General features: G+C 41.1%; 1 protein-coding gene across 5 annotated transcripts in view; it reads left to right on the forward strand.

Annotated features, from left to right (window-relative positions):
* Positions 1–26986, forward strand: part of garnl3 (GTPase activating Rap/RanGAP domain like 3) — an 80777-nt gene extending 53791 nt beyond the window's left edge. For 2 of the 5 annotated variants that reach the window (XM_088010847.1, XM_088010849.1), the window contains exons 3-31: positions 589–663; positions 1783–1882; positions 3643–3761; positions 4384–4448; positions 5781–5844; positions 6011–6037; positions 6130–6205; positions 6858–6956; positions 7060–7163; positions 7778–7886; positions 8023–8068; positions 8189–8295; positions 8378–8493; positions 8914–9036; positions 10993–11067; positions 12213–12327; positions 12432–12458; positions 12555–12659; positions 13707–13823; positions 15235–15392; positions 16416–16574; positions 16820–16886; positions 17423–17530; positions 17838–17956; positions 20994–21129; positions 22389–22448; positions 24928–25146; positions 26042–26162; positions 26254–26986. In XM_088010847.1, coding sequence (XP_087866973.1) covers positions 589–663; positions 1783–1882; positions 3643–3761; positions 4384–4448; positions 5781–5844; positions 6011–6037; positions 6130–6205; positions 6858–6956; positions 7060–7163; positions 7778–7886; positions 8023–8068; positions 8189–8295; positions 8378–8493; positions 8914–9036; positions 10993–11067; positions 12213–12327; positions 12432–12458; positions 12555–12659; positions 13707–13823; positions 15235–15392; positions 16416–16574; positions 16820–16886; positions 17423–17530; positions 17838–17956; positions 20994–21129; positions 22389–22448; positions 24928–25146; positions 26042–26162; positions 26254–26419 — 2982 coding nt within the window. In that variant the 3' untranslated portion in view covers positions 26420–26986. The remainder of the gene's footprint in view (positions 1–588; positions 664–1782; positions 1883–3642; positions 3762–4383; positions 4449–5780; positions 5845–6010; positions 6038–6129; positions 6206–6857; positions 6957–7059; positions 7164–7777; positions 7887–8022; positions 8069–8188; positions 8296–8377; positions 8494–8913; positions 9037–10992; positions 11068–12212; positions 12328–12431; positions 12459–12554; positions 12660–13706; positions 13824–15234; positions 15393–16415; positions 16575–16819; positions 16887–17422; positions 17531–17837; positions 17957–20993; positions 21130–22388; positions 22449–24927; positions 25147–26041; positions 26163–26253) is intronic. The other 3 variants (XM_088010848.1, XM_088010850.1, XM_088010851.1) reach the window with 3 other exon arrangements.

Raw genomic sequence — 26986 nt, forward strand, 5'->3', positions numbered from 1 at the left:
AAATTGGATTCAGAGATCCTACACAGTCTGGGAATTTGATTTTAATATTTTTCAGAGGTTGATAAGAGTGTGAAAAAAATGTTTAAAGAAAATTTGTTTTTCCAGAATTTGTTTCTCATCCGTATTGTGTTGTTTCTTTCCTTCCTTTTTGAAAACCTTATCACAATGTTACCGTCTGAAACAAGACGTGCTTATTCTTATAACTACACAGATACATTATGTTCTCTAATTCTGTCCTGCCTTGTTTCTTTCAGCCCACTGGCTGCCCAGTTTTATAGTCAAAGCCCTCTCTCTGCTACAGTCAGGTTAGTTTGGGAGAGACGGACAATAGGGCTGAATGTTGAGTTTTATCATGGAGTAACTGCAGATGAACAAAGCAGAGTAAAAATGTTGATTTTCCACTAAGGAAAAATGGATTGCCGCTGTATGTACTGCAGGACGTTGGATGCTGTTTTCACAGAGCGGTGACGCGTCTGCTGTGGTTCCCGTTTTTGTCCATGTTTGCATGGTGACCTCTGCGTTTTCCTGCCACGAGCCCCAAATGACCACAAGTTTAATTATAAACATGTTTCTCTGTCTCCCTCTCAGCTGATTTCCAGCGATGCAGATGGGGCCATTCACAGGGCGGGACGCTTCAGGGTGGAGAACGGCTCATTAGATGAGGTACAAATAATAACATCACATTCTTCTTCTACTAATCTCTGCCCATTTCCTATATATATATATATATATATATATATCTCACCTCTTATGTTCTACAGGACAAGTAATGAGGTAATTAGCTTGGCACTCTTGGACTGGAAAAATGAAACGTGTCACTGAAGTTTTTGTCCAACATTTTAAAAAAAAGTGCATAGGAGCGTCTGTGAATACTAACGTGTTGTCGTTAGTCTTGCCATGTGTGTTGGTGTTTGGAAAATGATTTTATGTGGCTTTAAATAACAAGAAACTTGAAAGATAAAGTCCTGGTTGCCATGTCTTAGAATTGAGAGGGTTGCTTTCAGTGTGCTCACATCCCCCAGCGCTCACGTTTTATAGTCTGGGTCCGTATTTTTGTCATGATTTATGTTTCTTTCATACTTAAGGACCATTTGGTGGCTGCATGGTGATGCTGTTGTTTGTAACCTGGCAGCAAGACGGTCCGGGGTTCAAATCCCGGCCGAGGCTGTTTCTGCATGGAGTTTGCATGTTCTCCATGTGGGTGGGTGGGTTCTCACCGGGTACTCCATCTTCCTCCCTCAAATAAAAATATCATGACTATGATGATGATTGGTCTCTCTAACTTGCTCCTAGGCATGAGTTTGTTTGTCTTGTGTGTCGCTGCGTCGCTCTTTCCAGCTTGTACCCCGCCTCTTTGCCCAATGGCTGCTGGAGATACCCACCCTCCATCTTCAGATATAGACAATAAATGGATGAATGGAAGGAAAGGTCAATTGACCATCTTGGGGTAAACGTTCAGTGCTGTATGAGTGCCCCCAAGTGGTCAGCAATGATTTGCTCAATTACCCAGAAAGCATTGCCTAAAGAATACAGCCTTAAAAAAAAACAGACAGGATTTGCTCCCGTGCTTTTGTCTATTGTCGTCACCGTCTCAGAGAATAACTTCGTAGCTTTTAACTGGTAAGCTTTTTGCTTCTACAAGTCAGTGTTCAACTTTGATAGTAGGCAGTTGGTTCTTTAAGTCTGATTTCCTGTCTTGTATTGAGAAAGAATTGCTATGATTCAAGGAGTGACCATCAGAATGACGATGTGTGTGTTTGTGTGTGTTTGTGTGACAAACAGGCTTCAGACTACACTCCAGGAACATGGAGGAGAACGGACGTCCATCTGGAAAATCCAGAGTACCACACCAGATGGTACTTTAAGTACTTCTTGGGAAAAGGTCAGTGGCGCTCCGTTGGGGCTCCGATGAAAAAAACACGCTTACTCAAAGAGGCAGTTTTAAAAAGCGACTGAGAAGAGAAACACCTGGGGTGAGACCGAGACAAAGCCGGTGAGACAGCAGAAACGAATCATCCCTCGAACGTCTTCTCTGGTGCACAAAATGCTTCATATCGTATAGATTCAGTCTCGTCTCTGCGCTGCGTCAATCTTCATTTGTATAACTAAAATCAAACTACATTCCAGATGAACTAAACTCTAATCTCACACGCCGCCTATGGAGAAAACCCGTGGAGAAAGTGCAGCGCAGTCTCAGTAGTCAGACAAAATAATATCACCTTCCACGCATCAAGCTTGCAAAAGCAGAGAAAGTAAAAAAAAGAAAGAAAAAAAAACATTTAAATTAGTCGCCTATTCCTTCACCTCTCTGACTCTCGTCATTTCAACGTCCTCATTAACATGAAGAACCTGCCCGCTCTCCGACTCAGAGTGTAGGTGGCGACGCAAGTGGCACAACAGAAGATAAAAGTCTGCGCTCTTTAACCACGATTTAAGCCAGAAAGAGCACAGCCGTCTGAAAGGTTGAGATAAATTACACAACCTGGGGTGGATACAGACGCTTCTGAGGGAAAGTTAGTTATGTAAAAAAAAAAAAAAAACTACGAAGAAAGAAAATCCATTTTGTCCTCCACTCAGGATCTAATGAGGCTGCGGAATAGGGAGTTTCAAAACGAGCCGCGTCTGAAGAAAGTTGGCTCGACCTGTTTGGACCACAGCTGAGCCATCTGTGTCTCACAGCCTGAGCGTAGCTCACTGCGCCCGGCAACACATGACGAACTAGAAGCCACTTCCTGTGTGATGGAGCACCTGCATTTACAGAGTGGCATGAATTCACATTTTATTGATGATCTGGTAAAAAAAAAAAAAAAAATCTTCTGTTTTCTGGGATTAAAAAGCGTAAAATAAAGACTTTTCCAAACCAAACCAAAAGAAAACAGTGCACACAAAATATGCCAATGAACGAATTGGAGTCTGACCAGATTCAGAGATTTGCGTGGCGTTGTTTCTAAAGATGTGACATTATCAACTGCAGAGAAGGAGGCATGAATAGTCTGACTCAAAGGTTTAACAACCCGGGTTAAGACTTAATGAAATATTATATATGACAAGGTAAAAATATCATAATAGATAAAGACAGAACAGCAGAGACGAGACAGTAAGAACTGGGTGTATGCTTGTATTGGCGACATTATAATAGCTTTTGTTTTTGCGTGTACAATGTCTCACAAAACTATTAACACAATTTGAGCATTTTTCCTTTTAGTATTTTATGTGATAGAGCAACACAAAAATAATCCATCAATGTGAAGTGGAAGGAAGAGGATACATGGTTTTCAAAGTGTTTTTTTTTCTTCTTCCTTTTATTTCCACAGGCATGCATTTGCATTCAGGTCACTTCATTCTGACACCCATAAATAAAATGTAGTGGAATCATTTACCTTGAGAAGTCGCACAACTAAAGATAGTCTACCTGTGTGTAACTTAGTGTGAGCTGTTCTGTGATTTGGTTTGTTAAGAGAGCAGAAAACTAATACTGTAACGCACCCAGATACAAATTCATGCCACGCGTCTCAAATTTTGGACTCTTCCTCTCTGAAAAATACCTTAAAGTTTGCAGCTGCAACATATAAGAAATGTGACCACTTCTAAAAGCAACGAGTGCGTAACTGGCATCCATGCGTCGCCTTTTTCTCCCTTCAGTCCACCAGAACTACGTGGGCACAGATGCCGAGAAAAACCCTTTCTACCTGTCGGTCGTCCTCTCGGACCAGAACAACCAGCGGGTCCCTCAGTACCGAGCCATTCTCTGGAGGAAAACGGTGAGCTGACCCGATGATTTACAAAAATGGACAGAGTTAAACTCCTCTTTTTTTTTAAGTAATAGCATTCCAGCAAACAAAATATTGTGTAAATATTTTCTTCTTGCATGCATTGTTGAAGGAATATAAAGATGCTCAGACTGCTATGTTTTGGGACCTTGCTGTTCCACCTGTGAGTCCTAGCGTGTGTGTAGGATGCGAGTTCCTCGGTGTGTGTTTGCTGTTTAGTGATTCAGTTACATGACCAGGACAGCAGGGATCTAATTTTGCTCTGCGGCCTCGTCTGGAACCTGATTAGGGTGCCGCACCTCCGCTGCATGAGCGCATTGATTTGTCCCTTTTCTGACGAGACTTTAACTCGTACAGGATGTTTGTGTTGCCGTCGTCCTGCAACAGAGCAACTCTGCAATTATTCTGTGTTTAATTGGAGAAAGCCCGGGTGGTTTCGGTGACCTATTGGGTAGAGTCGTGGAGAGCGTCTCATTTGCACGGAAAATCTACAAGGAGCAGCAGGAAAGCATGTTTTTAAAACATGGACACTTTCCAAACCGGAAGGTGAAGGACACTGAGGTGGCTAATGTGGGTTTGTAATCCTGGATGTCTGTCACTCTTATCCACTCAGGGAACTTTGAAGATCAGCCTCCCTTACAGTCCGACTAAAACACTATCAGTCAAGTCCATCTTAAGGTGAGAGACAAACATAATTTTTATTTTACTTTTTTTCAAGATCTGGTTCCACGTACATTGCTTCTGAGACATCAGACCTCAGCCTTGCATTATAAAACGTTCCCAGAGTTTTTCTTTTTATTTACGTTGGACTTTATGCAGCAGGTCCATAATACAGGATACAGCATTTGCAGGTTAGGGTGATATATTCAACTTTTCAACCGTTTTGTAGACTGTGAATCCACACGCTGTGAATCAAATTCGTTCTCTTGTAGGAAAACGAATGTACTGATCTTAAATCATTTGTATGAGTAATATTTTCTGATTAATTCATATTGAATCCTATTTTGTTGTGGTTATGATCTGCACGTGAACCAGTTGAGTTCCACTGGCAAACAGTGTTTAGTTACATATAGAAAAAGATTCATGATGGCAGCATAAATAAAACGTCAAACTTAACTTTAAATCATTAAACAAAATTGTAAAGAACGATGAAGCAAACCTCTTGAATGAGCTTTGCTTTGTAAGCCTCTTAAGGATAAAGTTATTGCTAATGCGTTTCCTCTCTTTTCCACAACACTTTTTCCTTCCACTCAACTTTCCATTAAGATTCCTTGACACAGCACTCTACAAAGCAACATTAATCCCAATAATAATTTGTGACGTAACGTCCTGCTGTCTTTGTCTGTCAATCCACTGGATCGTGTAAAGAAATGAACAGAAACAAATATTAGAAATATATCACATTTGTCTGTTATGAATCTGCTTCATTTGATTTATATGTCAACCTTTTTAATTTAAAAGTTACTTAAATAAATAACATTTTTGATCATATTCTTCTTATTTTTTCTGCCACTGAAATAAATGTGAAACTAAAGGATTCAGAATCTAAACTTTTTACTCTAGGATAACTATTAAATTGCGTAAAATGGGCCAGATGTGCCCTTGAACATTATTGCGGTTCAGTTTCAAAGACGACATTTCACAAGAATGGCCCATATATTTCCTTCAATAGGAGTTTTGGCTATTTGAACAGAAGTTCTTGTGTCTCAGGTAGCAAACGCCAGACTAGAAACAGGATATAAGAAGCTGCATGACAGCGGAGATTGGAAATGATGAATTCCTCAGGCTGGGAAGGATCACCGGTGAAACTGAAACAAGTTCAAATTGTTCAAATTAAGATGAGAAATCCCCCATATCAGTTCTCATTTTTCAGTATGACTTTTTGAGCCGTTTGCCTTCAGTCGTTCCTGAATCCCCTGCTTTTTGTTCTCTCGTTTCCCCCCCCCCCCCCACCCCTCTCCTGCTCTTCTTCCAATATTTCATTTCCTCCTCATCTTTCCTTGATTACAGTGCAATGAACATGGACAGGTTTGAGAAAGGCCCCAGGGAGATCCTCAACCCAGAGATTCAGAAGGTGAGAGTGACACAGGAGCGGCAGCCGGCTCCAAAACCGAGCGGCGGTTCATTTCACGCCACGCCTGATCAGCAACACCTAAACTCTATAATGTCCTCAGGCTGTGTCATCTATCACCTCTGTGCTGGTTAGTATGAATGACACTTTTTATTTCCTCTCTCCTCAGGACCTGCTGGTGTTGGAGGAACAGGAGGTATGTTTGCTCGTTCGTACTGTTATTTACCAAACATGTCCATATTAGTTGTTTTTTTTTCTGTGCTATAATGTCCCTTTTTTTCCCCATAGGGTTCAGTCAATTTTAAATTTGGTGTGCTGTTTGCCAGAGACGGACAGCTCACAGACGACGAGATGTTTAGCAACGGTAAAACGCTTACTGTATTGGCACAATTTATGTTTGTAATTTGTTAATTTGATGAAATGTGACAATTTAACATTGGGTTTTGTGTATTTGTTGTGATGCTTTCTTTATTTGAGTGGCAACGGCAGGAATGACGTTTCATCCATAAGTATTGGATTGAAACTGTATCTGAACACTTTAGGTTAGAAAAACCATGAAAAATAAAAATTCATATTGGCTTTAAAAAATCCTTTGATATCTTTTTATTAAAAAGGTTAAAGAGGCTTGAGGACCATTTTCTACTTTTAGCCTTTTTAATTGTAGCTCTGCTTAGTGTAGCTTTAGCCTGTGACATATTAGATTAGCTTTGCTATAAAAGAAATGAACTAATTCTTTAAATCTTGTGCCCATAATGCTTCTGTACCTTACCAAAAACATTCAAGCCATTTTAAAATGTTTACTGTTTTTGTCACACAGCTGAATTTTGCATTACACATGGGTGGAATAAAGCCTTTAATGATTCGTTTATTTCTCCAGGCAATTGGGTTTCATTTAGGAGTTTCAGATTACCCGGGGCTCAATCCGCGCACTGTGTTATGGAGAACATCAGAATGAACGAAAACCTTTGTGGACGTGACACAGCGCACACGTTGACGGGCTTTTATGTTCGTTTTAGAGACGGGGAGCGAGAACTTCGACAAGTTCCTCAATTTGCTGGGTGATACGGTCACGCTGCAGGGATGGGCAGGCTATCGAGGAGGTCTCGACACCAAGAGTAAGAGAAGACCGTCGGCGTCGGCTCACGAGAAAAGAGACGCGAAAGCACGGTTTTGTCTGTTTCATTTCGATGTGGTTCGATTTCCGTTTCGTCTCCCCAGACGACACTACAGGACTTCAGTCCATCTACACGGTGTATCAAGGCCACGAGCTCATGTTCCACGTCTCCACCATGTTGCCCTACTCTAAGGAGAACAAGCAGCAGGTCTGTGTAAAGGAGAGAACTTTGAATGTGTTTCATACCTTTGTTATTTCAGTAAAGAAAATAAAACTGCTCTGAGAGGAACCCAGGAAAAGACAAGCAGCTGTAGACGAATAATTAGAGGCAAAAAGAAATAAATAAAGAATACATTGTTGCTCTTTTATGTAAAGCCAATGTATCTGATGTAAAAGAGCAGCTGGCTCGCAGATCTGACACATAATTGGATTTTGCTTAAAGGACAGACACTCTGGGGGTCAATAATAGGGAACAGTCTGTGCTCATCCTGGGGTTTGCGTGACCCCAGAGAGGAGCTGCGGATCAAACGCATCCCACCAGGATGTTTCACCTCAGCCTGTGGACTGGTGTGTTTCTTTCTCTATGCCGTCTGCCTGGACATTATTTTATTATCGTGAATTAGTCGTGGTGTTTATACTGGGTTATGATGCAAGACTAGAGGCTCGGAGGGGGAAGGAATCCTGCTAGATTAAAAAACAAAAGGGATCCTAGGTTTACAAGTTAGACATTAAGATGTATGTTGTACACCTGAAAAAAAAAATTTTTGAAGTTAGTTCTATCTTTGTTTAGGCTGCCGTCTCTTGTCTTTGTGTGTCTGAAAGGTGGAGAGGAAGAGGCACATCGGAAACGACATCGTCACCATCGTATTTCAGGAAGGAGACGACGCGTCGTCCTCCTTCAAACCATCTATGATCCGATCACACTTCACCCGTATCCTTCACATGGACAACGGATGTCAGACAAATTAAGCGGTCGGCTTAATTTGAGAAAAGCAGAACACTGGAACGATCCGCTAAAGCAATGTGCTTCCGCCATCATTTAGCTTTCCGATACATCTTATTTGCAGATATTTTTGCTTTAGTCAGGTATAATAGCCAGAATGACAGTTACAGGTGAGTTGCTTCGCTTCTTACGGTGTAATGGTTGTTTTACGCAGAGCTCCATTTGTTTCGTTTGCTTCTTTTTTTAAATGGGTCTTTGGAATATTTCGCAACGCCTTCTCTTCCCCACAGGTTGAAGATTTTCTCGGAGGAGAGCGTCCCTCTGTTTGGACCCCCTCTCCCGTCTCCGCCTGTATTTACTGACCACCACGAATTCAGGGACTTTTTATTAGTCAAATGTATGAAAACGACAAAGCGCAGACACACAGGAGCTCATGCCGACGTGTTTCTAATACTCTGATCTCCCCTCTTCTCGGTCAGTAATCAATGGAGAGAAAGCCACACTGGAGACGCCAACCTTTGCCCAGAAACGCCAGCGGACCCTCGACATGCTGATCCGCTCGCTCTACCAAGACCTCATGCCTGACCTGCACAAGGTAACGAAGCATTTCTGACCATAACTCCATGGGTGGCCATAGGTGTCGGTTTTTTTTCTCCAAAGTGTTTCTTTTTGTGCACCAGTTGCTGCTGTCACCAGCAGCGACTGTAGCCACCGCTCAGCTGCGTTCTGCTACATCTCACTGCAGCCCCCAGTCTGCCTCCGCACACTGCACCACACCGACTGGGTACCACTGCAATGCTGACTTTCTCAACAGGGCTCCCTCTCCTCGTATCACTTTTGTTCTTATTTCTCTTGTGTTTTTTCCACTCCTCTCCCTTCACCGCTGCCCCTAACACGACTCGGTTCAAGCCGCGCTTTCACAACACCCTCCTCCCGCCTGAGGGTTTGCCTCTAAGACGCCTTTTCTCCTTTCTCTTTCCCTGTGTGTGCCACACTTTATGTGTTCCACGTTTAGGTTCCCTTTTCTCCCCAGAACATGTTGAACCGGAGGTCGTTCAGCGACGTGCTGCCCGAGTCTCCGAAGTCGGCGCGTAAGAAGGAGGAGGCCCGGCAGGCCGAGTTTGTCAGGATAGGGCAGGTGAGATTACAAACATAGCAACACGATGTGCAAGTGTTTTGGAGAAGGCAACAGAAAAAAAAAAAAAACAACACTGAAGTGTGCACACCTGCTGCACAACACACTCATTACGATTGCGCTCTAAAAAGGTAAACATTTTGATGCCAGCATTGGGTCATCCCTCCAAATCACAGAACTCATTTCAATTTCAATAACACAGGGAACAGTTCATGGTGTTATAAGAAAGTGGAAGTGATTGTAACAAAACAGCACAGCTGATAGGAAATAAAATCAAATGAAATTCAAATAACAGAAAAGGAAGAGGGTAGGGTGTTTCCCCCCCCCGCCTTTCATTTCCAACAATATTGTACATTTGTTCAATCTGCTGCATCTGAATCTTTTAAGATCACCAGATAAATTTATATTTACAATATGGAGCTGTAACATTTGACGTACATAAAAAAAAAGAAGAAGAAGAAGTTATTTAGTTGGATTACTTATGTTTTTTCTGGAATGTTTTTCTTTAAAATGGAAAAAAAAAACTCCAGAAAGCTAACCAATGAAAATGTCAAAAATTATTTTGGTTGCTTTTATATTTTCCTTATTATTCTCTGAACTTTGTGGTTGTTTTGTAACAACGTCCTAGGAATATACATCTGAAAAAAAAAAAAAAACAGGAGACAGGTGTTGTGATTAGTAAATAAAACCAGGTGTGAGGGAGCAGAGAGAGACAAACTAAATACACAACCTAAAAAGCATCAAAATAGTTGCCTTTTTTAATTTGGAAAACACTTTTCTTTTTTAGGTGTTTCTGCTTTGAAACCAGCTGTTATGATAAATCGAATCCAGACAGTTGTTGTTGCTGTTGTTGAGCCAGATGAGTGAACCACAGTCTAAAGAAAAGATAGATAAGGGTTGAATAATCGCTTTCATTCATCCCATGATATCATGACCTCTGGGCTTTGCCTTAGTGAGGCAAATAAGCGCGGTCTTTGTCTCGCCGTCACGCTCCAGGCATCCCTTTACTTAATGTGCGTTTAAACCAGTCAGGAGAAGAAGAAATCCCAAACTACGATCCCAACCATTAATCCTACAGACCTGCCTGTTTGTGTAAAGTGTTTTGGCCGTCATTCTGCCCGTCGCTCACTGTGACACTGACAAGCTAACAACTGCTTTTAGACGAACCCGCAAAGTGCTGCTACCTCGGAGAGATTGCCTCAGTTGTTTTGTTCCTGTGTTCTCTTCGTTTGCCGACCACTTGAGTGTCTACTGCCCTTTATTTATTTATTTATTTTTTTTATTTGCTGCTGAAAAACAGAAAACCTGGATATCTCCACGTTGTGACGTAATGCGTAAAAATGAAGGGAAAAAGGGAGAAATTTCTCATGAGATGAATAAATATAATTTTTCGTCGTGTTTAATGAGTGATTGGACCTCGTAGTGTCCTGCTCAGCCTTTTGTACAGTTGGATGGTATTTTTTTCATTATCTCCAAATTGCCCATTTACGGAGATACGTGAATGCTATTGGCTTCTTCTTCTGCTTAAATTTGCAATGGTTAATCTGATCTGAGGAACAGACGGACAAATCATGATCTGTGCTCATATCTACAGGACTTTGTTTAGGGGTATCTGCGTTTAACCAGGGCTAAATGCAGATTCACACCACACTTTCTAGATTGGTTCTGGTAAAAAAAAAAATTAAAAATAACTGAAAGACATAAATGCCTTTTATTCCTGACCTTTTTCTTGGTATCTAGTATAAAATTCTAATAAAATACTTTAATCGGTGGCTGTAACATGATCAAATATGAGGAAGCTCCTACTGCAAGTACTTTTCTTAGCTGTGTACAATTTACTATGACTTCACCATCATTTTTAAGGCTCCAAAAATGTAGGGGAAAAAAAAATAAAAAATCAGGAGACAGAAGACCAGATAAATATTTGCTGTAGTTTATTAGATGCTGTCTCTCATCCAGGCTCTGAAGCTGAAGACCATCGTGAGAGGAGATGCGCCAACGAGCCTCGTTACCACAGGCCTGTGCAGAAAAGAGGTGAAAGAGAAACACACACACACACAACGCTGAGCAAACATCCACGTGATTCTGTCATTTAAAACATCCGCAAAATAGTCGGCAACGCCAAAAAATATGATGCCGGAGGTTGTCTATTTGTCATGTTGAGCAAAAAGGATCACCAATGTACGTGGAAAAGATTTAGCTGTTTTACGCAGTTTAGTTCTCTTGCTTTAGTATTTGGTGAAACTTTTATTCTTCTACTTACTTGGGTCAAATATGTCGAGTACTCTGAGAGCTTCTCACAGCAGCTTGCTGTAATTTTGGTCCGTTCCTCCTAACAGCTTTAGCATGAATGACTCGGGTTTGGAGGCATCGTCGTTCACCGACACCACAGATTCTCCCTGGACTGCATCGAGGCTTTTTGATGTACACTCCAGAACCTTGATTTTGTTGTTGTTAATCCATTTTGCATCTTATTCATCAATATGAATGAGGAAGGTAATTGTCCATATGGAAGACCATTTGTGCCCAAGCATAAACTTCTTTGGCTGATATGTTACTTTAATGTTTCTTCATAATGTTCTTTTTATATAATTCCATTTATTTATTCTTTTTTTTTAAGTGTAGCTACGTAACATGATGTCTTCAGGCTTTCAAGGCTCTTTTTCCTAACATTGTAATAACGGCGAGCACTTTATTTTTAGTTCCTTCAGACTTCACGACATTTCTTCAAAAGTAAAGATCTTTCCCCATGAGTATATTCGCGTATTGTAATCTGACTTAATATATTGCTTTTGGAGTAGTGGTTTGCTGAATGGCTCTCTAGCCCAGGTTGGTGCAGGATCTGTTTCACTGGAGAAAATGACCGTCTCTCACCAGCATCCTCACAAAAGCCTCCAAGCAGTCGACTGGATCCTTGAATGTGACTGACATAAACATGTCAATCACATACTGACTCAGATGATGCTTACAAAGCCATGCAGTCAATGTCTGGGTTTTTTCATTTGTTAAACGGATTTGCAATATTATGAAAATTATCTTTGGTGTTTGGGAAATAGAAATTATTTTGACAATCCCAACTGAACTAAAACAGCAAATGTTTTGGGGGGTTTTTCTGATTTATATCCTGTTTTTTTATTTTTTTTATTTTATTGTGCATTTCATTTTTCCCAACGCTGCAGCCATGGGAATCTCAGTCCTTCTGCAGCACGTTCCCCTACGAGATCATCTGCGCCGACTCGTGGGGTCAGTCTCTGCTGGTGGCCACCGACACGGCGGGGGTCTTGATGCTGGATGGTGAGTAAATCCAGCTCAGTCTCTCTGAAATAATTACACAATCACCAGCACGATATCAAGCTCCCGCTCCGATGATGACTGTAATGATGCTGTCTGTGCTTCAGGCCCCGACCCGCCGCTGCCCGGTGCTGGTGAGTGACATCCAGTCAATAACTCTGTTCCTTCCGCAGCTGCGGCGTATTTATCGCTCCTCGTTTGACGACATGGATCGCTACATTGTGTTTCAGAGACGCCGACGCTTCCCCCGGTGCAGGTGTTTGACAAAACCATGGCAGTGAAGCAGATGCACATTCTGGAGCCTCAGGACCTTCTGATAACCCGGGCAGACAAAGGTAGGCTGGAAAAGAAAAGACTGATGCTGTTTAGTACTTCCTCCTTGCACATCAGAGGTAGATTTCCTTTTATCAACTCTTTTTCATCCTGTTATTGAATCAGCTATCTGCAGCGTATGCTTGGACTCATTATCCTCTCTAAATGAATCTCTATCATCTCTCTCTCTCTCTCTCTCTCTGTCTGGTTGAAAACATGCCAAACCTTTCTACTCGAGCTGGTCCAAAGTGGCATTGATCTCATGCTGAGATCTAAGGAATCTGACCCATAGAGAGCTTAAACTCTGTCATGCTGAAGGGCTCAGGGAGGGTAGACTGCAGGAAAGGAAACTAAAAGATCACATCCCTCAACGTTAAAAAGAAAACATGCATGCAGCTCATTGTAAAGGTATCCCAGCCTTTTGAACTTGTTCACATTTTGTCACATTTCCACCACCGCAACTTTCTTAACTGGGATATGATGAGACCTGCAACACACATTAGCAAATATTTAGCAATGGGATTGAAAGATATATATATATATATATATATATATATATATATATATATATATATATATATATATATATATATATATATATATATATATATATATATATATATATATATATATATATACATATATATATATAATTTTTTTTTTTTGCTATTAATTATGTAAAAAAGAAAAATTATTTGTATTCATCCCAGCTGAGTGAATTGTTTGTACAATTCACTCTATTTTGGCGAATTGCAGCTGCACGACTTAAGCTCAGTCAGACCGGATGGAGTCTCTAAACAGCGATTTTCATGTTTTGTTTCTGATCATCGGTTGGATTCAGATCTTGCTTTTGATTGGAGCGACCCCAACACGTGAACATGCTTTGATCTAATCCGTTTTAGTGTAAATCTGACTGTGTGTCTGGAATTACAGTTCTGCTGGAAGGTTTTAAGACTTTTTCAGCATCTAACATGTAACGCCTTATTGTTGAATGTGATGCACAATGAATAACAATTTAAAAAAAAAAAAAAACCTTCGTGAAACAGAAGTGTCCCTCGTTTCGTTTCCAGGAAAGGACGCTCGGCTGTACGTGTTCAGACTCGGCGGCATCAAGAGAGGCCTGGAGGAGCGGCAGCTGGTCAGGAGCAAGTGTGACTGCAGGGAGAACAAACTGGAGAAAACTAAAGGTGAGCAGAGTGCAAAGCGGTCCCTACCACACTCAAGCAAAAGCTCCTCTCAGCTGCAAACACCCGTCGTTGGATCATGTCGACTTCTGGTCTTGTAGAACAAGAGATGGCCATGTGGCAGAATTAACCTTCCTGTTTATATCACTCGTTAAAGTGCAAAGAGGAGGAACGTTATCGGTGCCAAATTAGATAACACAGCTGGGCTCTCTGTATTAAACCAATCAGTTATCCTCAGAGATCCATCAATTACATCTTTCCTGGTCAATGCTAATTTCTGGTTTTCTTTGAGCTTCTGATTTTTACTTGTGCTAAAGAAAATAATGCATGAAGGAGAAAAAAAATGTGTCAAGTTCTTTAGTTTTAGATCCAAAAGAAAATTAAGGAAAGGGATGCCTATAAGCATTTTGTTCCTAACCTTTATCTGATTTTTAAATTAAAGAAAAGTGTGACAAAGTGCACTCTGCTGGTTGATGCATCTTTACACTAAAAATATTGGAGCTATTGGCTTTGATACAGTTAATTAAAAATAAGAACTACTTAATTTTTCAGTTTATCGTTGATTTGAAGTAATCCAGAACAAAATGGAAAAAACATGTCAGAGACTGAAGCTCAATCTGAACATTCAACATTCAATGCAAGCACAATTAAAAAAAATAATAAATAAATTAAACTGCACTTAAACTAGTATTTTCCAAAGTTTTTATGATCGAAATCCCAGTCGTCATAAATTTCTGAAAATAAATTATATCGCTGAAAGCATCAGTGGTAAGGTTCTCCCACACGTCCTTCACATCAGCTCACACAGTTACCTTGAATAACTGTTTCGGTGATTGATGACCTATATTTTTTGGTGATTTACTGTCAAGTACTGGACTGATCTCCTGGCTTTGGCACCGGCAGTTTTATGGACCCAGATGTTTCTTTCGTAAAAACACAGAAAAAGATTTTATTTTAGCCTAGTGCTTCACAGTAAACCCAACCGCATATACATCATCACGATATCAATGTTTGCAGGATTGTGATTTCAAAGTGTGATTTTTAGTGGCTGAGATACTGAACTCTTGGTGTTGACTGCAAATACCAGCCACAATATCGCCATAAAGTAGTTTCCTGATATTATTCAGTCCTGTTTAAGGTAAAAAAAATAAAAAATACAATCTCATTGTAAAGTTTTAAAACCTACTATAGTGAAGCCTGTAAATTCAAACTGTCCTTCATGCGACACAGCTAATTTTACAGTTGGCGTTTTGCATTTATGCTGAAGTTAATTCATTCACCTTAAAAAAAAATGTTTTATCAACATTTAATAACCTGAGATCTGCTCTTCCTCAACTCCGCCCCTGGTCATGTGTGTGCAGAAACGCCGAGACATTTCTAATGTGCTTCTTGTCTCCTTTCCTCTTTGGGCCAGGTTGTCATTTGTACTCTATCAACACCCACCACGGCTCCGAGCTGAGAATAGTAGCAGCCATCAGAACCAAACTCCTCCTAATTACCAGGAAGCATCCGCGGTTCAGCGCCGTCGCCACGGGAGCAGACTCCCCGGTGGAGGAGTTTCAGTACATACGGGTATGACAGTCCCAACTCTTTACAGATGCATAGAGAGAACAAATAAAAAAAAACATAATAAATGAATATTATTTTATATGAATGTTTATTTTTGCACAAACTGGAGTGAAAATATAGTGGGACATGCTGTGACTTCTTTGTGTCAACTTTTTTTTCTTCAAATATGTTGATGTTTAGGTCTAATTTCTCCAAAACAAATAAATGAAACAGTTTTCTAGTTGTTTTATACATCAGGAAAGGACACTTGCAATACTTAAATACCTAACATTAACACTTGATAACTATATTTTTCTTCTTTTGTGTACATTTCCATTCTGAAGTTCACAGCGTGAATGTCACTAATTTACAATGCTTCATTTCTGCCTTTTTTCCAATATATTATCATTATACAACATCCAACTTCTACGAAGCTTAAAAACAAGAATTTCATTCAATTAGGTTCGAATTAGATGCAGGTTTTTTGTTTTTGCTACAGGCGATCAAAATTACACACAGACACAAATGTCCACACATAACCATCCAATGATATTTAGTTAAACTAGCCGACTTTAATTAAGCTTTACTACTTATGTTTGAATTAATTTTTTAAAGATGCAACCCAGTTATGCTAAAATATTCATGTCACGACAGAAAAAAGTGTGAGGTTTTTCTGCAACCTGCAGTAAATATCTGAGTATGCATATTTTACTCTGTGTGGATTAGAGCAAAGCTCCATTCAATTTAAAATTTATTGAAGTATTAGGTTGTCTTTTTTTTTTTGCCTTTAAAAGGTCAAAAGCATAATTTAAAAATCCCAAATCACTACAGCATTCAAACTAGTGATTAGTGTATTTAAACTTCCCGCTGTGTTTTATAACCATGGAATCTAACTTTTAAAAAGAGAAAGGCTTTATATCACAAGTTCTGCTTGTTATAGTCTGTATATTGAACGACACGTTCCAGAAAAAAGAAGGCTTTTACACCTCCGAGGGTTTTTCCATGGAAATCTGAGAAAGCGATGGCGTTAACGAACCCCACCCACAGGAAATCTGTCTGTGTGACCCGCCTGTGGTGATGGCGCTGGTAGACGGCCCAACCGGGGAGAACGACAACATGATATGCGTGGCCTACAAACACCAGTTCGACCTGATCAATGAGAGCACCGGGGATGCCTATCGACTTCATCACGTCGACGCCAACAGGGTGAGGAACTTGTGCACATGCACAATGTCGCTTAAGTCTTGTTTTTTGAAAAAAGATCACCATTAAGTGGACATTTATAACGAGCCAATGAAGCAGCAGACTCAGATGTGACAGCAGAAATCGCCATGCGAAGGGAGCGTGACCTGACATTATTCTCCAAAAGACCTTCTGTCACATTTAGCCTTTTGTGCTTTTTCCCAGATGTTCGAGTGATTTCTGTAAAGTGACTTGCCTTTTGCCTGCAGGTAAACTTTGTAGCAGCCATTGATGTGTATGAAGACGGTGAAGCAGGCCTCCTCTTGTGTTACAACTGTGAGTCTCCCTTTGACTTTTCACATTTTAGATGCTCTGTGATTCAGGTCAAAGCTGGACCATGTTTTTTGCACCTAGAAAAGGGAACATCCACCTATGCTCTAATCCTTGTTTGTCACGTTAAAACCACAAAATGAAATGTATTTCTTTTGCATCTTATCTTATCGGAAAAGCATCCCGACAGCATGCTGCCGCCTCCACCGTGCTTCGAAGTGGAGGTTGTAGTTGTACTCTGTTTACTTATCAGGTGACTTATGAGGACATTTTGTAATACCGGGTGTTATTTAGGGGGATTAAATCAAAAAGGGGATGAATACAAATGCAACAGACATTTTATTTATTTTTTTTCTCTCTACTTAGCTAAATTTTTTTCAATAACTCAAACTTCTTTTCATATCTACCTTGCAAAAAAGCAGCTAACCTTATTGACTAATATCACTCTTGCTTTCTGTAGTTCTGAATACAAAAGAGCTAGCAAAAAAAAGAAAGTGAACCCCTTTTATTTTACGTAAATTTGCACTTGTATCTTCCTGCAGATATTTGTTACTATAAGAAAGTTTGCCCCTTTAACGGCTCCACACCAATGATCCAGTCCAACACCTCCGATTTCCACTTCAGCTGGAACCAGATGCCCAACGCTATCGGTAGGTAGCTCCCCACCCTGCCCGTGGCGGTCGCCATGGAAACACCATGTGTGACCAGAAGCGTCCTGCTGACATATCAGATTATGTGCATGTTTTTGTTTGGAGATGCTATTGAGAGGCTGATGCTTCCTGAATCCACTACCCGTGACTGACTCTGTGTCGTAAACAAAAATTCTGCCAAGCTATTAATCTAAGCATATTAAAAAAAAGCAAGCAAAATTAAAAATGAATTTAAAAAAAAATAGATCTGATATGGTGATTTTTTATTTATTTTTATTTTTTTTATGTGTTCATCTTGTGTTTGCAGTTTGCGCATTTCCCTACATCCTCGCCTTCACAACGGATTCCATTGAGATCCGACTGGTGGTCAATGGAAACCTTGTGTACACAGCAGTGGTCCCGGAGCTGCAGCTGGCTGCCTCGAGGGTCAGTATGATTAGATGCAATTACGCGACCAGGGCAGGGCTTTTCTTTGAGCCAGCGCATGCTTGTTGCCCAGAGCCAAAAAAACGTCTTGCACATTTTAGACTGTGACGCAGTTGACTCCGTGTTTTTTTTTTTTTCTTCTTATCCAAACCGATATCTTTGCTCGTAGATATTTAAAAATCTTCAGCAAATGTATTTTTTTTTCTTTTGAAATTGCATGCACAGCAACAATTTCACTCAACCATAAAAGAAGATGTAAAAATGAATCTAGCTAGATGTAAACATGCAGAAATAGTTTACATCTAGTTTACAAAATAGTGCAACTAGGCTGCATTTGAACCGCAAAGCTAAATACCGCACGACGTGAAGCGATGTAGAAATATCCACCCAGAGCATTCAGGTCCATCTCAATCCATTTGAATATTATCAAAAGCAAATCTATGTCCATAACATGATTCAAAACATGTAATTAATTTACTAAAGTTTTTGATGACATACAGTTGGTGTAGACCTAAAATCAAGCCAGTAAAAGCAAAGTTTAATAAGGAGATCTTAGAACATAGCCATGTCTGACCTGCACAGTGACGAGACTAATAATAGCTGCAGCAGACTTACACTCCCTCGTTAAGGAGGGTAAGCCACAAAATGTTATTGTTAAAGAAGCTGGTTGTTCACGGAGTGTTGTTGGTGGAAAGTTAATTGGAAGGAAAAAGGTGTGGCAGACAAATACAGGTGCTGGTCATAAAATTAGAATATTGTGATAAAGTTAATTATTTTCCATAATGTCATGATAAAAATTAAATTGTCATATATTTTAGATTCATTGCACACCAACTGAAATATTTCAGGTCTTTTATTGTTTTAATTTTGATGATTTTGGCAAACAGCTCATGAAAACCCAAAATCCCTGTCTCAAAAAATTAGAATATTATGAAAAGGTTCTCTGAACGAGCAATAAAAATAATCATCTAAATCAACAAAGTATCTCTAAACACCTGAAAAAGATTCCTGAGGCCTTTAAAAACTCCCAGCCTGGTTCATTACTCAAAACCGCAATCATGGGTCAGATTGCTGACCTGACTGCTGTCCAGAAGGCCATCACTGACATCCTCAAGCAAGAGGGTGAGAAACAAAAAGAAATTTCTGAACGAATCGGCTGTTTGCAGAGTGTTATATCAAGGCCCCTCAGTGGGAAGTCAGTAGGAAGGAAAAAGTGTGGCAGAAAACGCTGCACAACGAGAAGAGGTGACCGGACCCTGAGGAAGATTGTGGAGAAGGGCCGATTCCAGACCTTGGGGGAAGCAGTGGACTGAGTCTGGAGTAGAAACATCCAGAGCCACTGTGCACAGGCGTGTGCAGGAAATGGGCTACAGGTGCCGCATTCCCCAGGTCAAAGGTCAAGCCACTTTTGAACCAGAAACAGCGGCAGAAGCGCCTGACCTGGGCTACAGAGAAGCAGCACTTTGGACCATTGTTGTTCAGTGGTCCAAAGTACTTTTTTCGGATGAAAGCAAACTTTGCATGTCATTCGGAAATCAAAGTGCCAGACTCTGGAGGAAGACTGGGGAGAAGGAAATGCCAAAATGCCAGAAGTCCAGTGTCAAGTACCCACAGTCAGTGATGGTCTGGGTGCCATGTCAGCTGCTGGTGTTGGTCCACTGGGTTTTATCAAGGGCAGGATCAATGCAGCAGCTATCAGAAGATTTTGGAGCACTTCATGCTTCCATCTGCTGAAAAGTTTTATGGAGATGAAAATTTAATTTGGTCTGGAATCGGCCCTTCTCCACAATCTTCCTCAGTCACCTCTTCTCGTTGTGCAGCGTTTTCTGCCACACTTTTTCCTTCCTACTGACTTCCCACTGAGGTGCCTTGATATAACACTCTGCAAACAGCCGATTCGTTCAAAAATTTCTTTCTGTTTCTCACCCTCTTGCTTGAGGATGTCAGTGATGGCCTTCTGGACAGCAGTCAGGTCAGCAGTCTGACCCATGATTGCGGTTTTGAGTAATGAACCAGGCTGGGAGTTTTTAAAGGCCTTAGGAATCTTTTTCAGGTGTTTAGAGTTACTTTGTTGATTCAGATGATTATTTTTATTGCTCGTTCAGAGAACCTTTTCATAATATTCTAATTTTTTGAGACAGGGATTTTGGGTTTTCATGAGCTGTTTGCCAAAATCATCAAAATTAAAACAATAAAAGACCTGAAATATTTCAGTTGGTGTGCAATGAATCTAAAATATATGACAATTTAATTTTTATCATGACATTATGGAAAATAATTAACTTTATCACAATATTCTAATTTTATGACCAGCACCTGTATGTACAAGCAGGTAGATACAAACACAGCCTTGTGGGGATTATGAATCAAAGCCTTTCCAAGAGTTTGTGGGAGACTCACAGATCCAGGAGCAACCAAACCCAGGATTTCAGTCTTGTTTTAAACTAATCTAAGTATCTACATATAATGCTTCCAATTTCTCGAAAAAATAAATGTTGCTTTTTTGGATACATGTCATCAAAACGAGCAGAAAAAAAAAGTGCTGGAAATATATTCCTCTTTGTGAAGTGAATCAAGTGTCACTTTTTGAGTCAAAGTCCTGAAGTGAATCAACTTTTCTCAAGGTATTCTAATTTGTGAAGATGCACCAGTAGAATAATTTGTTTCTGTCTGTACACTCAATCATTTTAAAAACGAGGCGCTTCTAGTCCGTGAACTTCCCGCAAATCTAAATCCGTTCTAATTTAATCAAGCATTTGAATGTTTGCAGTCGCTTGGTGTCAGTCTTTCAGCTCTGTTACTTCAATCAAACCCAGATGAGCTTTGTCATAAATTTTTACAGAGAACCAATTTAAAAAAAAAAAAAAGAAAAATGAGCGCACCTGGCATCAAACACAAATCATCTCTGTCTCTTTTCTGTTTCCATTTGTTTTTTTTCTTTCCTCCCTTTGTTTCATCTCCTGCCTCTGTCATCTCTCTCTGCTGTACCTCGCTTCCACTTTACCCTGCGTGCTTCTGTGTTTTATTCCGCCCACAGTCGGACATCTATTTTGTCTCGTCGGCGCCGGTGAGCTCAGCCTCCAACTGCAGTTCCAGAGACACCAGCTCTCAGAGCTCCCCCCAGACGCCCACAGGCTACGAGATGCCCGTATTTCCTTCACCGCTCGGAGACGGTAAAGGCCCTGCACATAAAAAGCACCGGGGCGAGAAGGCGGGAGGGGAGGGAGAGGAGGGGGGGTTGGGGAGTTGTTGTCTGGAAGGTGTTCAGATGTCTGCAGAGCTATGTGACTGTGGATGCCCTCACAGGCTTCAGTTTGACATTTGGCATGAAGTGAACTCTGCAGGACGACTCTGCGACTGCACAGTTTGATAGGGTTAGTTATGCACAATTCAGTTCCTATGCAGGTTTTCTCTTACCTCGACTGAGACCTTTTCTTCCGACTCTGTTTCAGGACAGACGACTTTCTTAACCTATCGCTCCATGTTCACTACGGGTGGAGGTGCTGGGGGAAACGTGTTGCTACGGTTTCAAGTTTCTTTCTCCCGTTTGTCTCCTTTGCGCGAAGTGTGTCGCGAACCGAGCCAGTCGTGTCATTGCTGCTCGCGCTTAAAATCTGACAACGTTGCAGCTAAATCCCGTACGGATATGATGTTTCAAGTACAGATTAGGACAGAGGATAATCGAAATAACTAGTAAATAACTAGCACAACATTCATCTGAAATCAGGGATAGATTAGAAAATAATCTGGACGGACGGATATATCAGACTATTTACCTGCATCCTTTCTATCAACAGCATTGATTTCAGGGATTGTTGGGATCATTTTAACCCACTTTTAACTCCTAATGGTGTCCATATTTCCTCATCCAGTCTCCCTTCCCTCTCAATGCTGTGTCAGCCATCCTGAGCCGATGCGCTGATGGATTGAGGAGGAGGAGGAGGAGGTGGAGGAGGAGGAGATCCGCTCCTTGTTCATCGGATTTTACATCTGTTGATGTTGGTAACTTGGACTGGAGGACAAAGATAGAGAAACACGGTTATTAAATGAGTTGCCCGCGCCATTAAGCCTCATCCGTACTGAGGGGAGCAGTTATTTACAGGTCCCATTAAGGCTAACAGGAAGAAAGGTTTGGCTGTTGCTGCTGCAATTAGCCGAGGGCAGGATTTATGCTCTTAGGCCGCTGCAGTAATCAGTTCTCTCGGAGGGATTTTCATTTTCTGCCCTGTTGTTTCTAGTTGTGTGTGTCGTTCTGCACCACCCAGACAACTAAGACTGCGCGTGAGTGTGTGTGTGTGTGTGCGTGCGTGCGTGCGTGCGTGTGTGTGTGTGTGTGTGTGTGTGTGTGCGTGTCTGTGTGTGTTTCTGCACCTAAATCTGTGTTACTGTGTGTGTTCAGTTTGTGTAACCCTCTTCTTCATTCCTGGTTCAGATTCAATACGGATCCCCTATGGTACCAAGCTTTCCCTGTACATGTCTAAGGACGCTGAAGGTACTGCAGGATTCTCATCCTCAGCTCATAAAATACCCCTCCACCCCCTCATAAAGCTGCCCCACTAACACACACACTCACACACACACTTTCCCAGAGTGTATCACCCTGTCTGCTCCAAGGCGGCATGTTGACTTGGACGTTGGTTGAATGTTAAGTGAACGTTATGTCTTCCCCCGTCCTCCCTCCCTCCCTTTCCGTCTCAACTAATTAAAGCATTAGCTTGAGAAGGGAGCAAGAGGGCAAAAGAAGGGATAGAGCGCAGAGAGAGGAGTGAAGCGGAGGTGATAACGTCAGTCGAGAAGGAGGGCTTTATAATTGCGGGGAGAGAAAAGAGGCGGAGACGCAGGAAAGGTATGCCAGGAGGAGGAGAGGGAGGGCGAACGAGGCAGAGAGGGAAGGAGAAGACACGTTTGTCGCAGCATGATTTACAGATTGCACTGTCGCCATGGAGACTTTTGTCAGCCCGCTCTTCGATCCAAAGTGGGAGTCCAAACAGCGGTGCCACAGTCTGATGATGGGGGATGAAGATGGGGTGAGAAAAAAAAACAGAAAAGAAAGAAAGAAAGAAGGGGTCTTGCTGACAAAAATCTCAGGCTCTAACCGCCTGCGCGCTCGCCGCGTCTGCTCCGTGGGGAGGTTTTCATTTGATGTAATTGCATCAGTAATGAGAGCGAGGTGCTGCGACAGAGGCGGTCGCTGGCCGCCCTCGACCTCCACTGGCTCGAACACACACACACACACACACACACACCGAGGACCTGCAGCCGAGCAGCTCGGGACAATTGGACTCTCAATTAGCACCCAGAACATCCCCGGCATTCAAGTGCCAATCATTTGCCAGTGTGATGAAGAGCAGCGCTCCCCCTGGTTCAGAAACCAATGCATGTGGAATATATTGATCTCTCTGATTATGTATTCCAAGTTACTGTATGCTTTCTCTCTTTTTTTTCCTTCCTGTGTGACAGCACTGCGATCTGTAATAGCACTAACACAATGTACCTGTCGAAAATGAGTGGTGATCTTCCCTTTACTCCACTCGCAGACTTACATTTCAGATGAAAGCCATCACTTCTATTCATTCACACGGAGCTGCCCCATAAGAGCAACGAGAGGCTGCTGAACTCCAACACTGCCTCCTGCTGGCACAGTGGAGCTTTGCACGCTGCAGCGCCACTGCAAATTGAAAAAAAAGGGGAAAAACAACATAATTTAATAATTACCAAACGGACTTTAGGTTTTGAACGTTGTGCTGAATATTAGATTGTGTGCCATAAATAGATTCTGTTATATTACATTAGGAAGATTAATTTCCCGACTGCATGCTGTTTGAGTAAACAGGCCTATTAATCATCTCAGAGTTGCTTCGTGTAGATTTATTAGATGACATCATCAGTGTGTCTGAGGAAGAGAGCTTAGGTTTATAGAGGATGGATAGTAAAGGTTAATTTATATATTTCGGTCCTGATCAGAAGTCCACGTACACTCATGACTAGCAAAAAAGTATTTGTTCATTTTCAGCTTTTCCCGAAGCAAAGAGATACAACAAAATCACGCACACAGAGTCAAATATCTACATGAAGACAAATTATATTTGGTTAAAAGAATACGTTCAGGTTGCAGAGAAGCAACAGGCTTTGTACAGCCTCTTGCTGGATATCTGACAGCTCCTCTTGGCAGAAATGTTGAAGAAGTTCTTTTAAGCGATTAATTTCCTGCCACAGACAGATTAGTTCACTAATTCATAACAGGATTGAGGTCAGAGACAATGTATATGATGAATAATTTATTCTGAAACCAGTTTTGATCAATGTTTGGGTTTGATTAATGATTCCAACCACTTTGCACAAAGCATCACAAAAATAACAAAGATTTAAAAGATCTTCACACCCATGATGAGTGTATGTAAACTTCTGACTCAACCAGCAAAATCTATAGAGAGGTAAATAAAATATATCCATAGAAATATACCGATCGTCTTACTGTTGAAATCAAAACATGATGTTTTGATTTCTCTGACTCCTCACTTCTACAATCATCTTTGTTTCCATATATTTATGTATTTCTTGTTTTATTCGTCAGTATTGCTGTGGTTATGATTGATCAGTGATCAGTTTTCCCTGTTTTTCTACTTGTGACAGCTTTAGGGTGTTAAAACTCTTATTCTGCATGCAGACAAAGAAATTGTAACAAAAAAAAACAACTTAAAGTTAAGGCAACATTTTTCAAAGCTGTCTAAATGTATAAGGAGTGCTTTCAGTAGATGCTGCAAAGCCCAACAATGAAGTTCTTCATTTCAGGAGTTTTATGTGGGGTTTTTTAATAGACTGTCCACTTTTCTCTTTGTGTGATTTCTTTGGCATTTCTGCCTCTGACCATTTTGTTTAAACTTTCTCTTTAATTGTGTCATTGCATATTCTTTAATTTCCTGTTTTACTTTTTTTTTTTTTTTACTCCCTCGTGGGATTTCTCCTACCAGGTGAAGCGACATGTAAGCAAATCTTCAAGATTCCTCTGTGCAACCTGGTGGGCCGCAGCATCGAAAGGCCCCTGAAGTCCCCTCTGGTCAACAAAGTGATGACCGCGCCCGCCCCCGCCATGATGGCGTCCACTCCACTTATCTCCGCCACACACTCGCTGTCCCTGTCCCGCATGGAGATCAAGGAGATAGCCAGCCGCACGCGGAAGGAGCTGCTGGGTATGCTGAACCAATGATTACAGAGAATTGCAAAAGATTCACACCCTTGAACTTTTTTTACATTTTACCACAAACACCAAATTTAAAGAATTCGATTTGTTTTTGTTTTTTTTCTTCAAGTCATTCCAAGGATTCCTTTCTTTGAGCAGTGATTTTCTTTGTGTTGCTCTTCTATAAAGGCTAAATTTGTAGACTGTACGGCGAGTAGTGGTCCTTTCAACAGATTTTGACATTTGATTTATGGATCTCTGAGCTTTTAGCTGCTTCTCTGATTAGCGTCACGTCTTTCCTCCTTCGTGGACTGAACACAACTGCATGAAATGCTGGAGGTTTTATTTGGTTTTAATTGTACGCTGCAATTTTCAGATTTTTTTTTTTAATTAACTTCACAATTATGAACTACTTTATGTTGATCTAGTCAGATAAAATTTCAGCAAAAAATATCAGTCTGTGGTTGGAATGTGCTAGGAGGTATAACGCATGCAAATGATCTAAAACGTTTAAAACGTTAGTACTACATCATGCAAATGAATCACATTGCCTATTTTGTAAGTATCACGCACATCGAACGGACTTGTACTGCGATCAACAATGCAGTATGGCGCTTTTAAATTTTCCTGAATTTGAAAACCTGGAAAATATTAGTTTGAGACAATAAAACATTTTCTTAAGCATTTTTTTTTAAAACATGCATTTTTTTACATTTCAAGCTTACAAAATTAAGCAAGCGATTAATCATGATTCAGTTCCAGAGTGTGATTAATCTGATCGATTCACAGCACTAAACGTAGCACGGTGAGAAAAAGCTCAAGGTGTGTGAAAACCGATGCACTGAAACTTCCTGTTTCAGCCTACCAGAAAGTAACCAACTTTCTGTTACTTTACATCAATCAAGGCCTGACCGAGGAGCCGAGCGGGAAGTCGGACAGCGGATCAGTCAAACAGAGGAAGATGAGCAAAAAGAACACCGACGAGGATCCCAAAGCTCGAGCGCTGACGTCAACAAACAGTGACAGGTAAGGTTTGCAACACTGCAGAGAGAGACTTGTAATAGTTTCTTTTCTTTCTTTTTTTTTCAGTAAAGTTTGACAGCTCTTTGCTCAGCAGGTTAGCCTCAGACTCGGTGGACGCGGAGCTGGACGTCCAGCTCCACTGCTCGTCCGCCCTTGAGGCCGATCCGGAGATGGTGGTGCTGCAGGAGGGCAGTCCGCCTCTCGCCAGCGCGTTTGCCCTCTCCACGTCCTTCGAAGACGATGTCCTGGACCTAAAGTGAAGACAATCCTGTTGTGCACTTCTCTCCTCGCATACCTTTGTGCTGTCACAGTCATTTCTTTTTTTGTTTTGTTTTTGTTTTTGCCTTTTAAATTGGTTTCTTGAAATATATCCCAGCCTTCTAGTATCCTGGGTCTCTCCATCCATCCATCACGGTATTGGAGGGAGTAACGAAAACATGTCTCTGCTCATGTTCACCGTGCGTCACTGCATCGGGTGTTTTGTGTGGCCCTGCGGCTGATAACCCAAAAAAAAAAAAAGGCTGTGAGGTTCTGCAAGATGCCCAGGTGTGTTTCAGCATCTACAGTAGCTTTTTAAGAGACGGGCAAACTGAACGTAGATCTGCAAACATCTGTGCATCTGAACGCGGTTCCTTCTAAAGCCGCCGACTCCGTGTTGTACATTATTTCAGATCCGCTTGCAAATGTTGTATGATACCGCTCTGTATGTGTACATCTGTTTATACACCGAACTGCATACAGTGCCAGGCACACCTGTCTGATCTGTTTATACATATTTATAGATATATTATATATATATATATAAAAAAATCAATTTTGTTCCAGCC

This window comes from Poecilia mexicana, unplaced genomic scaffold, assembly GCF_051168715.1.
Source record: "Poecilia mexicana isolate PSO_F unplaced genomic scaffold, ASM5116871v1 scaffold_12, whole genome shotgun sequence".
Classification (NCBI taxonomy): domain Eukaryota; kingdom Metazoa; phylum Chordata; class Actinopteri; order Cyprinodontiformes; family Poeciliidae; genus Poecilia; species Poecilia mexicana.